The sequence below is a fragment of the Thamnophis elegans genome, chromosome 14, assembly GCF_009769535.1.
Source record: "Thamnophis elegans isolate rThaEle1 chromosome 14, rThaEle1.pri, whole genome shotgun sequence".
NCBI classification, from domain to species: domain Eukaryota; kingdom Metazoa; phylum Chordata; class Lepidosauria; order Squamata; family Colubridae; genus Thamnophis; species Thamnophis elegans.
The window spans coordinates 41,474,654-41,488,426 of record NC_045554.1 but is presented as its reverse complement, the minus strand read 5'-3'; the positions used below and the strand labels follow the sequence as shown (position 1 = coordinate 41,488,426).

Below are 13,773 nucleotides of genomic sequence, written 5' to 3'. Positions count from 1 at the left end.
CTGCCGAACTTTTTGATCGACAAGCTCAACAGCCACTGAGCCACCGCGTCCCTTTTAATTAAAGTCTACAACATCTTAAAAACGGCTCAAGTTGGGAAACGTTGGTCTTGAGGATATTAGAGCTGTCTCAAAGCTATGACGTTTTGTTAGAAGTCCTGCTTTTCACAAAAAGGAGAAACCTGTTTTAATCGGAGTAGAAAATGGTCAAGAAGAGTTTAGTGTCATGAGCTAATAGTTGTGTAGATTACACAGCAATATGGAGAAGATATTGTGGTTAGCCTACAAACAGAGGCTTCGTTTAGGCCTACATCCTAAATCCTCATCCTGCTCCAATCTAGCATGTCTCAAAAGTTGCTTTTTCAAAAGGCAGTTGGGTTTTCTTTGTTTTTCCTGGAAAATGTTTCCCTTCTCAGCCAAAGAGCTCCTTGAGGCTGAACTGAAGAAGCTTCTTAGATGAGAAGCAGAACGTCTTCAAGGGAAAAATAAAAAAAAAGTCCAGTTGCCTTTTGAAAAAGCACCTTTGGGAAATCCATGACCTGGATGACCGAGAATCTCCCTAGACACTCAAATCTTTTATTTCCACATAAGATGCTGTGGACTTTGGCTGGTTGTCAATGAATCCTCAAATTCATTTTAAATAGAACTTCTGCATTCAAAGCCTTTAAAAACACTGGGCAGCTGGTTGGGGTGGTTTTGTGTGTGTGTGTGTGTGTGTGTGCGCAAAGGTTTTGGACCATTTTGATTTTGGAGAGTGAGTGAAAATGAATAGCAGCTGGCCTCTTGAAATATGTCTGGTTTTGCAAGCCAGCGCATTTTTCTGTAGGTGTTGATAGATGGGACAAAATAAAGGGTGCGTCAAATGGTTCCCACACACGCACACACATGCATGCATACTGACCCAACCGGTACCACTTGAATCTAGCATTGATCAAGTAACCCAAATGATACAAAGGGCTAACGATACGTGGGAGCCTGTTTTTTGTGACCAGAATAGATTTGCAGGGCAAGTATGGAGTCCGAACAGCTGAAAGAGCAATAAATAAAATGCAGTGGAAAATGATCCAGCCAGTTAAAAGCAGATTGATTGTAGGGCATGTTAGAGAAATACATACAATTCTACGTTCATTCTGGCGCAGTGTTTCTCAACCTTGGCTACTTGAAGATGTCTGGACTTCAACTCCCAGAATTCCCCAGCCACCGAATGCTGGCTGGGGAATTCTGGGAGTTGAAGTCCAGACATCTTCAAGTGGCCAAGGTTGAGAAAGACTGTTCTGGCTATACACGTGCAGTTAATGATATAATTAACTGTGGTGCTATTTCGGTTTCTGCTTTGCTTTATTTGAACGGTGACCTCCAGCCTTGCAAAATTGTTCTGTAAAATTACTTAGATTTGCAGCCAGGAAGTAATTTAGAGGGTTGGGACAAGATCTGATTTAAGCTAATTACAAAGAACCCTTTTGCACAGTGTCTGTTGCGTTCATCGGTTGTGTTCATCTGATTAGTACTTGCGGAGGACGTCCGCTGGGTTGATCCCTGCTGGAGATGGTACTTAATAGCATGTAAAGTAAAGGTAAAGGTTCCCCTCGCACATATGCGCTAGTCGTTCCCGACTCTAGGGGACGGTGCTCATCTCCGTTTCAAAGCCGAAGAGCCAGCGCTGTCCAAAGACGTCTCCGTGATCATGTGGCTGGCATGACTAAACCCCAAAGGAGCATGGAACGCTGTTACCTTCCCACCAAAGGTGGTTCCTATTTTTCTACTTGCGTTTTTACGTGCTTTCAAACTGCTAGGTTGGCAGAAGCTGGGACAAGTAACGGGAGCTCACTCCGTTATGCAGTGCTAGGGATTCGAACCGTTAAACTGCCAACCTTCTGATCGACAAGCTCAGTGTCTTAGCTACTGAGTCACCGCATCCCTTTAATAGCATGTAATAACATATTATAATTAATTAACCTGCTTTATATTACTAGTATAGTTTGGCTACGTTTGCCACATGTATATATTAAAACATCCTAAAAATGTTTCCAAATCTTGCAAAAGTGACCCTTATGCTGATCAGTGTCCTCAGAAAGCGTGCCTAAAAAAAAAAAGACAAAGTGCCATTGAGCCAAAGTCAACTTTCAGCAGCTATATATATATTCTCCATGAGAGAAAAAAAAATTACTATTGTTAAATAAAATTAGGTCGAAATCCGACGTTCACATTGGAAAGAGCGCATTTGCTTGTAAGATTCAAGAATACATTTGCTTGTGGATTACAAAGAAAAGTTTTACTCTATGTCGCATTTATGCCTTCGCAGAACAAGCTGCCAGCTCGGGAAAAAGAATTGTCTTTGTGGATGCCCCTTTATCAACCAGCCAACGTTTCACGATAGTTGAAAGTTATCTGCGGCGAGAACATTAAAAGCACTCAGCGTCTCAGGAGCTAAACGTTCTGTAGCTCTCCGTGCACCGTTGTGGGATGTGTGGCCAGATTCCACGAAGGAATCTTTTCAACAATTGCGGAAAGGAAGTTGTTAATCTTGCAATATCTTCCTAATGCACCTGAACTTAAATGGAAGAACCTCGGTCAATGAAACCCCATGGTATAATTGTTGACAAAATTAAAATTTTCAACAAAGCCTTAAACAGCACCGTTTGCCTGAAAGAAACCAATGGCTTCTTTGGCTCACCACAATTATTCAATTTTCAGGAGTTTAGAAGCAGCAGCAGCTGGGGCAGGAGCGAAGAACGCCGTTCAAATATCGCTGCAAAGAATTTAATGCTCACGAGCCACTTGTTTGTCATTGGCTGTTCCTGCACATTCAGACTTAAGAGTATTTTTTTTGCTGCACTGGCACTACGGTTGGGAGGGAGGGACGCCTCTCAAGATTATGCTTGCATAATGTTTCTGCCTTTACAAGAAAGAAGAAAGCTCTGGCTGGCAACAACAGTCATTTGAGTGGAACTCTTGACATTCCAGCCAAAAAAAAAAAAAAAACAACCCTATGTTCATTCACTGAATTTAACAGGGGGAAGAAAAAAAAAGCTTTCCTGAAGGCTCACGTGCTTAGTGACTGCTAGGCTGCCTGTCCATGTGTAAAATCTATCTCTTAATAGCATTGGGAAATAATCATCATTAAGAGTTTAAGCATTCGCATCTATCTCTGCAGAGCTCCTCTGCCCACAAATGCAGAGTAGGGCCAATAAAAAGCAGCAGTAAGAATCACCATTGTTCCCTTAATAATATTCCTTTTCTTCTCAAAAAAATAAAAACAAACAACTAATGTCAGGTAACCTGTTCCTGCCCCCTCCCCTTTTTAACCCAAGTGGCTAAGTCAATCTCGGCTTTATCCTTTCGGTTAACTTCATCCACTCGGGTTTTTTTAGAGTTTGCTATTGAAGTGATCGAGTCTGGCCTTTGTGGAAAATCCCCCGTCGAAAGCTGAGTTGAGGACATCATCCAGGGTGCTGGCCATGACGAAATTGAGATCCTGCCGTACGTTGGCGGGGATTTCTTCCAGGTCCTTTTCGTTCCTTTGAGGGATGATGACGCTCTTCAGGCCAGCTCTGTGCACAGCCAAAACTTTATCTTTTATTCCGCCGACCTATGAAGAAGACAGGGAGAATCAGAATATGAGAGAGAGAGAGAAACAGAGAGAAGGAGAGAGAAACAGAGAAAGAGAAACAGAGAAGGAAAGAGAAACAGAAACAGAGAGAAAGAGAAAGAGAGAGGAGAGAGAAACAGAAAGAGAAACAGAGAGAGAGAAAGAGAGAGAAAGAGAAACAGGGAGAGAAAGAAACAGAAACAGAGAGAAACAGAGAGAAAAGAGAGAAAGAGAAACAGATAAAGAGTAACTGAGACAGAAAGAGAGAAAACAGAAACACAAACTGAGAGAGAGAGAGAGAGAGAGAGAGAGAGGAGAGAGAGAGAGAGAGAGAGAGAGAGAGAGAGAGAGAGAGAGAGAGAGAGAGAGAGAGAGAGAACGAGAACATGGAGGCCTTTCAAGCAAGAAAGGAGCCGTTTGGGGACTCATGTCCAGAGGAGGCACATTGCGTTCCCAACCTGGGTAATTCTCTCTTGTTAACTGAATTATAAAGTAGATTCAGGACAGCAGCTGCAGCCTTATTCTGACTCCGAAGAAAAAGACACAGCAGTCTCCCACTGTGTCTCCAACCGAGGCAGGAGGGGAAGCCAAGGGGGGGGGGGGGAGGTGTTCACAGGAATCCAAGAACTTTTGATAAATGGCTTTTTACGGAAGGGAAGTTAGGATGCATAACAAAGGGACTCCAGCATCTTTTTTGTGTGTTTCAATAGGAACCTGCGGATATAAATACAAGAGACAAATCCTTCTGGTGCCCTTTTCTCTTGCACATCCTATCCGATGGGTGGGAGACCCAGTTTCCACTCTTTGGAGTTTTGGCAACCCTTAGCAAACTACTTCGATCAGACTGTGTAAGAACTAACTCTCGCAAAAGGTGCCACCTTCCTTGGAATATATATAAGACGCATGGACTTCAACTCCCAGAATTCCCCAGCCAGCATGCTCTCTCTCTCTCTCTCTCTCTCGATAGATAGATAGATAGATAGATAGATAGATAGATAGATAGATAGATAGATATGGAGGGAGGGAGGAAGGGAGGGAGGGAGGGAGGGACTAACTAAGAACTAACTCTCTCAAAAAGATGCCACCTTCCTTGGAATATATATAAGACGCATGGACTTCAACTCCCAGAATTCCCCAGCCAGCATGCTCTCTCTCTAGATAGATAGATAGATAGATAGATAGATAGATAGATAGATAGATAGATAGATAGATAGATAGAGATAGGGAGGGAGGGGGAGAGAGAGAGAGAGAGAGAGAGAGAGAGAGAGAGAGAGAGAGAGAGAGAGCATGCTGGCTGGGGAATTCTGGGAGTTGAAGTCCATGCGTCTTAGTGGTCAAGGTTGAGAAATACTGCTCTATGGCAATGATGGTGAACCTTTATGTAAACAGGTGACAAAGTTGCGTGTTCCACACCCACAATGCAATACGCCCCACCCGCAGGGATGAGCCACCCCACCTATGCGCGTGGACAACCCCCCACCCCCCCCGATGTGTGGGAGTTTTCACCCTCCCCAGGCTTCAGGAAAGCTGCCGCCGCAGACTGGGAAGGGTGAATAGGTTTGCCATGACAGCTCAATGGTAACGTTAGGAAGCACTTTACCTTTAAGGCCATGTTCCTTCATTGGTTTAGCCACCTATCTCACAAAGTGACGGAAAACCAAACCATCTCGAGGAACACACATCAATCTACGAAACGACACATTTCAAATCATAAACGGGGCTTAGCTGATGGGAGGGAAGATCACTGTAGTGGGTGACAATGCTGAAGAATATCACTCTGGAGAGTATGGGAAATCTTCCATCCTAAGGAGCAATTTCTTTGAGAAATGCCAGGATTTTAAACTGCTCACTTATTTTGGGAAACTTTCAATCTTGAGATGAACATGTTAATTTACAACCCATGACCTCTTTGGTGTGTTCCATGAAAGATCAAAGAAGACACTACAGACCAGTGGTGGGTTTCAAAAATGTTTGGAATCTACTCTGTGGGTGTGGCCTCCTTTGTGGGAGTGGCTTGCCAGCCATGTGACCTGGTGGGAGTGGCTTACCAACCATGTGTTTTCTCTCTCTCTCTCTCTCTTTCCTTCCTTTTGTCTTTCTGTCCCTTTTTTCTTTTTTTCTTTCATCTCTGTCTCACTCTTTTTCTTTCTTTTTTCTTTCTTTCTTTATTTATTTCTTCCTTTCTTTCTCTTTCTCTCTCTCTCTGTCTGTGTGTGTGTATGTGTGGCAGTGGTGGGTTTCAAAAATGTTTGGAACCTCTTCTGTAGGTGTGGCCTGCTTTCCGGGTCCACTGGTGGAACCTCTTCTAACCGGTTCGGTAGATTTGATGAACCGGTTCTACCGAATAGGTGCGAACTGGTAGGAACCCACCTCTGCTACAGACCATATCCAGGTCTTTCTACAGCGAACAAGTTACTGTTCCGGTGAAATCCTCCAGTGTTGCCTTCACAGCTATCTTAATCCTTTTTAAACAGTAAGGCCAGGAATTGAGTGTGATGCTTTTGGAATGCGAAGCACAGCTCCTAACCCTGAACTGTAAGAGTCCTTTTTGCATGGGACAATTTCAAGGTACTGGATTAAAGGGAAGGTTAAATGAAGGCTGCTTTGCTTGTCCTTTGATATAATAAAAGCTCTGGTAAGCAGTATTAATTTCAGAGAGGCAGAAACCCCGTCAGCGAGCAAGTTAAGCCAGAAGTCACCACCTCTAGCGTTGCAAACACATTCACGGTATTCAGTTACTGTGCTAAGCCATGTTTGAATGAATCACAATGGACTTCAGTCAATGGGGCACCAAAAGCCAAAACTAACAAGCTTATGCCTTAATATGCTAAGTAAAGCCGGTTATTAAATAGCCTATTACTGGGGTGGGAGCCGGTTGGTTCTCTTCAGCTTTATCAGTCACATGTTGTACAGGGAGGGGGGAGGGGGGATGGTTTACGGGTGGCTACATTTGGTTAATAGATAGATAATAGGTAGAGATAGATAGATACATAGATAGATAGATAGATAGATAGATGGATGGATGGATGGATGGATGGATGGATGGATGGATGGATGGATGGATGGAGGGATGGCAGGCAGATAGGCAGGCAGGCAGGCAGGCAGGCAGGCAGACTATAGATAGATAATAGATAGACAGACAGATAGGTGATATAGATAGATGATTAGATAGATGATAGATAGATAGATAGATAGATAGATAGATAGACAGACAGACAGACAGATAGGCAGATAGATAGGCAGATAGATAGGCAGATAGATAGGCAGAATATAGATATATAATAGATAGATACGTACATACATACATGATAGATAGATACAGACAGACAGACAATATAGATAGATGATATAGATAGATTGACAGACAGACAGAGATAGATAGATAGACAGACAGACAGCAGACAGATGATATAGATAGATGATAGATGATAGATAGATAGATAGATAGATAGATAGATAGATAGATAGATAGATTAGATAGATAGATAGATAGATGATAGATAGATAGATAGATAGATAGATAGATAGATAGATAGATAGATAGATAGATAGATAGATAGATAGATATAGATATGAGATGAGATAGATGAAATGGATGGATAGATCGATCTAAGAGGGGAAACAGGAAAGAAACAACTATCTGCCTGTCTCTAAGCAGGTGTTCTCTGCTGCAAGTTACTGGCTGCCTTGCTGTTAATCCATACTCATGCCAAGAGTTCTCTCTCTAGGTAAAGATACAAAACCATATGCCGCACACCTCTTTAAAAAAAACCTTGACATTTTTCCATCGCCCGTTCCAGGTTTGCGCTAAACACCACACGTTCTCATTCTGAAAGGAGGTCCATTTAATCCCTACTCCGCAAATTCTCAACATCAATGCTTCTCAAGCATGGGAACCTTTCTGGGGCCATCTAGATTGCAAACGGAGACCGGAATCCCTTCCTTCACAGGCCCCTGAGCTTAAGAGTCGTGACGTCACCAGGGCTTCCAGTTCAGCATCACCTGACGACGTTAAAACCCTGCAGTGCCAAGAAATCGCTGTGATCTGATCTTCCCTTAATCTCGCCATCGCCATCGGGATGCTGGTTTACTCCGAGGGCAAAGGAGCTGCACAAAATCTAGCCTTTGGGGACGTGGGCCAGCCCTGCAAAACAGAGATCTTGTAAGGGAAGCTTTCAGAAAGCTCTCTAGGAAGCCAGGATAAGGTATTCTTAGAATAAAGAAGGGGGGGAAAAAACCGGGAGGTGAATCCAGGGGCGGGTAAAAGCTTTAACCACCATTAACCATCTCTAAACAATACTTACTGGAAGAACAAGTCCTCTTAGTGTAATTTCCCCAGTCATGGCTACATCTGAACGCACCAGCCGCCCACTGAAGAGGGAGGCAAGGCAGGTTACTATGGTAACGCCTGCAGATGGTCCATCTTTTGTGACAGCTCCAGCTGGGAAGTGCAGATGGATGTCTGTGTTGTCAAGGAGATCAAAACTTCCAGAAGCTTTAAGAAAGAGAAAGGGATTTGCAGATTGGTGCTTGGCCAGTCTTTGTTCTAAAAATAAATAAAAAGAAACCCACCCCGAGCGCTGGAAGGCTTGAATTCCTAACATGTTTCCATTTTGGAAGAAAACCCCGTATTTGAAAGCAGAAAGAGTGCCAGCCAAGGGAAGGGGGAAGAGAGAGAGGGGGGGGGGGAGAAGCACCTGCATCAATATACCCACATCTGGCCTTTAGAAAATAAAAGAAAAAAAATTAACCTGCCCTTCCTAGATGGAGATAAGATTAATGGCAGAAGGAAGTTAGTGCCTGTTTGATGAGATGATGCATGGTAACAAACCCTCACTAAAAACAAACAAACATCTTCTTTACCCTTCAAAACGACTACAGTTAATTTATCATTTATTTATTAGACTTATTTTCCCTCCATATAGCTGTCACGTGATTCTAGGCGGCTTACAATCAGATAAAACTATAGTACAAAATTGGAGAGAATGAGTAACAAAGCAATTACTGCATTAAATGGGCAAGATATTATTATAATTGTTGTTGCTATTAATCATTGCACAGTCAGTCAGATATTCAGACAAGGTTTGGCATTTTTGTCTACCTATTGAGTCATTATTACTATTATTGCTGTTATTACTACTATTATTACTGTTATTTTATTCATTAAACATGAAACTCAGTCAACAACATTTAAAAATGTATCACAGATAACACTGACTGGCACTGATGGTTGATGCGGGTTGCTGCCAGCATCCTAGGTATCAACCAAGTATCTTCTTGAAATGTATTATTATTATTGTTGTTGTTGTTATTATTATTATTATTATATACTTAATATTTAAGTACTTAAAATTATTATATACTTACTTTAAATACTTAAAAATTATTATATACTTAATATTCATTAAACATGAAACACAGCCAACTGAACATTCAAAAATGCATCACAAATGCCATTGATGGTGCTAATGGTTGATACGGGTTGCTGTCAGCATCTTAGGTATCAACCAAGTACCTTCTTAAGATGTACAATGCTCAGAGTAGCACAGTTTTTTTCCAGTTCCGCTGGTGTTATTGCAGGAAGCTGCTATTTCTTGAAGTGTTTTATAAAATTCTTGGACATGGTATCAAGTGCCCCAATGACAATGGATATCACTGTTTTAATCATTGTTGTTGTTGTTATTATTATTAGTAGTAGTAATTGTAGTAATAAAAACTATATGAACTAACAGTTCAAGTCCTAACCTAAGAGCTATTAAGGTAGCATCGGAGTATATAGGCAGTTCCGAGTAATTATTATTATTGTTGTTGTTATTAAATTTATTTGTCACTGATCTTGCCCACATAAGCCACAACTTTCTCCCACCATTGGTGAGGCTGCATCCCAAACACAAAGAAGTGTGATTGTTGAATGACTGGTCTACAGATCTATAGCGAGATGCCGCTAAAAAGACACATCGGGATGGCCCCACAGCCTCCTCTACCGTTGGTCAGCTGATATCTCTTTGCGTTGCTCCGCAGCCAGCTGATGGCGAGGTGGGCCGATTCCTTCATGACGTCCCCCAACTGCCCGGTTAGCGTCAACTGGCCTTCCCCATCCATCCGACTGGCTTCCACAAACATGATCTCTCCACCTAAGGGTGTCCAGGCCAAGCCTATTGCTACGCCTGGTTGATTCAGCCGCACGGACACCTGGAAGAAAGGAGAGGCGGGATGCTCAAAGAGTCAACCTTCATCTGATCTGCGTATCAAGTGCAGCCTGCGTGACATTCTTGGGTACAGAAGGGGCCAAAACTTGAAATGTTAAAGCTATGAGGACCCAGATGGCTGGGGGCAAGAGGCTGACTCTGTGAACTGCTTAGAGAGGGCTGTGAAAGCACTGTGAAAAGCAGTATATAAGTCTAAGTGTGATTGCTATTTTCTTTGGCAAGTGAGTAACCAAATACAGCTTTCCCACGATTGGGTGGGCCAGGCTAGGCAGAATACAACTCACTGGTTCTTAATGGTATTACAGGTAATCACTGTGCAATACAGGTAGTCCTCAACTTACAGCAGTTCATTTACTGATGGTTCAAAGTTACAACGGCACTGAAAAAGGGACTTACAAACGTTTCTTTCAAACTTATGACTCATCCTTATGGCCGCCTGATCAAAATTCATTTCGCTCCCCTCCTGACAAGCGAAGTCAATGGGGCAGCCAGATTCACTTAACAACCATGTCACTGGCTTAACAACAGTTGTGATTCATTTAACAGCTGTGGCAAGAAAGATGGTAAAAGGAGATAAATCTCACTTAACAAATGTCTCTCTTAGTAACAGAAATTTTAGGCCATAAGTCAAGAACTACCTGTAGTTCTGAATATAAACTGTGGTTTGAAACGTTAAAAGCCCTGTGCAATTTGGGATGAATGTCAGCACACACACACACACACACCCTCCATGCAGTCCAACTGCAGGCGTATTTGAAGGTCCTTCTCCAGATGCTGCCACCTCATTCGGCCGTGAAGATGGCAATTAAAAAGGACCTTTTCAATTGCAACTCTTTAATGACGCTTAGGGTCAGATCTAATTACCGCCTGGATGCAAGCTTGCCATTGTCTCTCAAGGTTGCAGGGATGGAATTTAAGAGAGAAGACGAGGATGCCATCCCTAGCCCAGCTCTCTTGCCTGGATGTGTCCGTATAATTCCCAGAAATTAAGCTCACCTTAACTCTTTTATCTTTTAATATGCCTTATATATCTATCACTGGCCCAATATCTGCAATACCTCTGCAAAACAGTTGTTCCAAATCCAGTTTCTCCCCACATCACCCAGCAAGCTTTTCTTTCAGAATTCGACTCAACATATTCAAGCAGCACAGCTTCCTTCCTTTCCCCTAAAGGTAAAGATAAAGGTTCCCCTCGCATATATGTGCTAGTCGTTCCTGACTCTAGGGGGCGGTCCTCATCTCCGTTTCAAAGCCGAAGAACCAGCACTGTCCGACAACATCTCTGTGGCAATGTGGCTGGCATGACTAAACGCCGAAGGCGCACGGAACGCTGTTACCCTCCCATCAAAGGTGGTTCCTATTTTTCTACTTGCGTTTTTACATGCTTTCGAACTGCTAGGTTGGCAGAAGCTGGGACAAGTAACGGGAGCTCACTTTGTTATACAGCACTAGGGATTCAAATCGCCAAACTGCTGACCTTTCTGATCGACAAACTCAGCGTCTTAACCACTGAATCACTGCGTCCCTCTCCTTTCCCCTAAATGAAGAAATGTTGATTCTGAAATGTCCGGTTCCTTTTGCAGGAACTGCGCAGCTCATGGGCCTAAGGTATTCGTTTTAAAAATATTTCATTTGGGTGGGGGGTGGGTGGGGAGATCTTCTTCCACTTCCAGAAGGCTAATTGATGCAATTAACTTCGGTTTTCGGTTTCTCTTCCTCCTGGCCAAGCGCTGACAGGCGAGGTCTAGATTTCCAGCTAGTTATTGATGGCAGAGAGGAGGTCAGAGGTGAAAACTCTCCGAGCCAAGGAGGAGAAAAAAAAAAGAAAGAAAAAGAAAGAAAGAACAAGAGGCCCACGGCAAGCTGGAGGAAAGACAAACAAATGGACCAAAGGAGGAAGGAATGTTTTCCAGTGAGACCTCCCTCCCCCCCCAAAAAAAAGGGCAGTTAAGTAAGGCCAAGGAAGCTGTTTCAGCACATATTGTTTGAGGCTGCTACCCAGTGATGTTGGCCAATGGCCACATTGAGATGGGGACCATCTGGAACTGCTCTTTTTAACTCTCCGCTGGTCCAAAATGCGTTACCCATTTCTTGAAGGTTTCATCTGTGGTTACGATGGCTCAGTGGCTAAGACGCTGCGCTTGTCGATCAGAAAGGTCGGCAGTTTGGCGGTTCGAATCCCTAGCACCACCTAATGGGGTGAGCTCCGGTGACTTGCCCCAGCTTTTGCCAACCTAGCAGTTCGAAAGCAGGTAAAAATACAAGTAGAAGCCATACGAACAAACAAGCAAAGCAAAGCTCCCCCCTGCCCCCCGCCCCCCGAGTAGCAGAATAAAACCCGAGAAGAAGCCGTACCTCCAGTTCATACATCGGTGGCCCCAGGATGTCCTTCAAGGCATGGAAGTCAATTAAAATGGGCATTTCAGGGGGCAGAGCTAGGTCGGAAGCGTCGTGAAGGGTTTCTGATTTTGGCTCTTCTGCAATGGGTTCTTTCCCATCTGGAAGATAATTAAAGGGGGGGGGGGAGGAATATTAGTTATTCTTACTAGGTATATGTACTGACTTTACAGTGGTAGAGACTAACTTGATTCTGCACCTAATAACGGCAGCAAGACTGTTGGTGGCACAATACTGGAAGAAGGAAGACTTGCCTACAACTCAAGAATGGACATTGAAAGTTACAAACTTAGCCGAGATGGCTAAAATATCGGCATATCTTAAAGATCATTCAAATGAGAGATATAAACGAGACTGGAAAAAATGGATTGACTATATACAAAATAAATATGGGACTAAGAAATTCCAGTTAGCCTATGCTTAAGATCAGAAATGATTTAAATTGTTTAAAGTTAGCTCAGCAAGAAGAAGCTAAGGTCAATGTAGAATGTCATTAATTTCTTTATTTCTTTTTTCTCAATAGATATTAGACTGTGTTTGTTAAAAATCCATACCGTGTACGGGCTCTGGGAGGTCGGGGGGGGGGGGGGGAAGGAGGAGGGGGTTGGGGGAGAGGGGGGAGGGAGGGAGGGGTATACATTAGGCTAGACAAGAATTTGGTGGTAAACTAGAACTATTTTGACACACACAAAATTGTACTTCGATGTCTTACTGATTGAGGAATGATGAAATGTTTGTTTTAAAAGAAATAAAACTTTTGAACCAACAAAAAAAAAGGAGGGGGAGGAAGAAAATACTGATCACTTTTCTAGTTTCATTTACTTTATTGTCATTGCACAACGAAATGAAACGCCATCTTCATTGTACGTGATAACTATAAAAATAAAAACACAAACACACATCCTTCACATGCTATATATATAACTGAAACTGAAAATTGTGCTTTTGTGGATAACATAATGTGCAAACGAGGGAAGTAATAGTAGTGCATGTGCAGGCAAGAAACCAGGTTGATACCAGGGTTAATTGTGGGTTTACTAATGCTGTAGTTTAGGCCAGGGCGTGAAGACGGGCTCCATGGTTTATTTGTGGTTAGTTTTAACATCTCCTTGGCTTGTTTCCAGTCTAGAAAATGATTGGAACAATGCAATATCTAATGATATTGCATTAGAATAGAATAACAGAGTTGGAAGGGACCTCGGAGGTCTTCTAGTCCAACCAGCCTGCACCACTTCAGTGTTGGAGAATTCACAACTTCTGGAGGCAAGTTGATTAATTGTTCTAACTGTCAGGAAATTTCTCCTTAGTTCCAGGATGCTTCTCTCCTTGATTAGTTTCCACCCATTGCTTCTTGTTCTACCCTCAGGTGCTTTGGAGAATAGCTTGACTCCCTCTTAATATTGCACTAGAGTAGACCATATAATTCAATATAGTTACTGCCCTGCGATAGGGACAGTGTGATCATATTCCATCGATGAGCAATACACAGATAGTTCTTGTCTTAACAATAGATCATTTAATGACTGTTCGCAGTTACAACAGTTCACTCACTGACCATTCAAACTTACAACTGCACTGAAA

General features: G+C 42.8%; 1 protein-coding gene across 3 annotated transcripts in view; it reads right to left on the bottom strand.

Moving 5' to 3' along the window:
* The window catches only part of LONP2 (lon peptidase 2, peroxisomal), a 187,824-nt gene that overhangs the window by 130,469 nt on the left and 43,582 nt on the right, over positions 1–13,773 (bottom strand). Inside the window, exons 12-16 of one of the 3 annotated variants that reach the window (XR_004256476.1) lie at positions 12,151–12,293; positions 9,571–9,778; positions 7,891–8,081; positions 7,589–7,730; positions 3,521–3,586 (exon numbers count right to left, since the gene is read on the bottom strand). Coding sequence is in view for 2 of the 3 variants with exons in the window: in XM_032230664.1 (XP_032086555.1) it covers positions 3,365–3,586; positions 7,891–8,081; positions 9,571–9,778; positions 12,151–12,293 (764 nt within the window). In the remaining variant the exon portion in view is untranslated. Of the gene's footprint in view, positions 1–2,113; positions 3,587–7,588; positions 7,731–7,890; positions 8,082–9,570; positions 9,779–12,150; positions 12,294–13,773 lie in introns of those variants that run through there. The other 2 variants (XM_032230664.1, XM_032230666.1) reach the window with 2 other exon arrangements.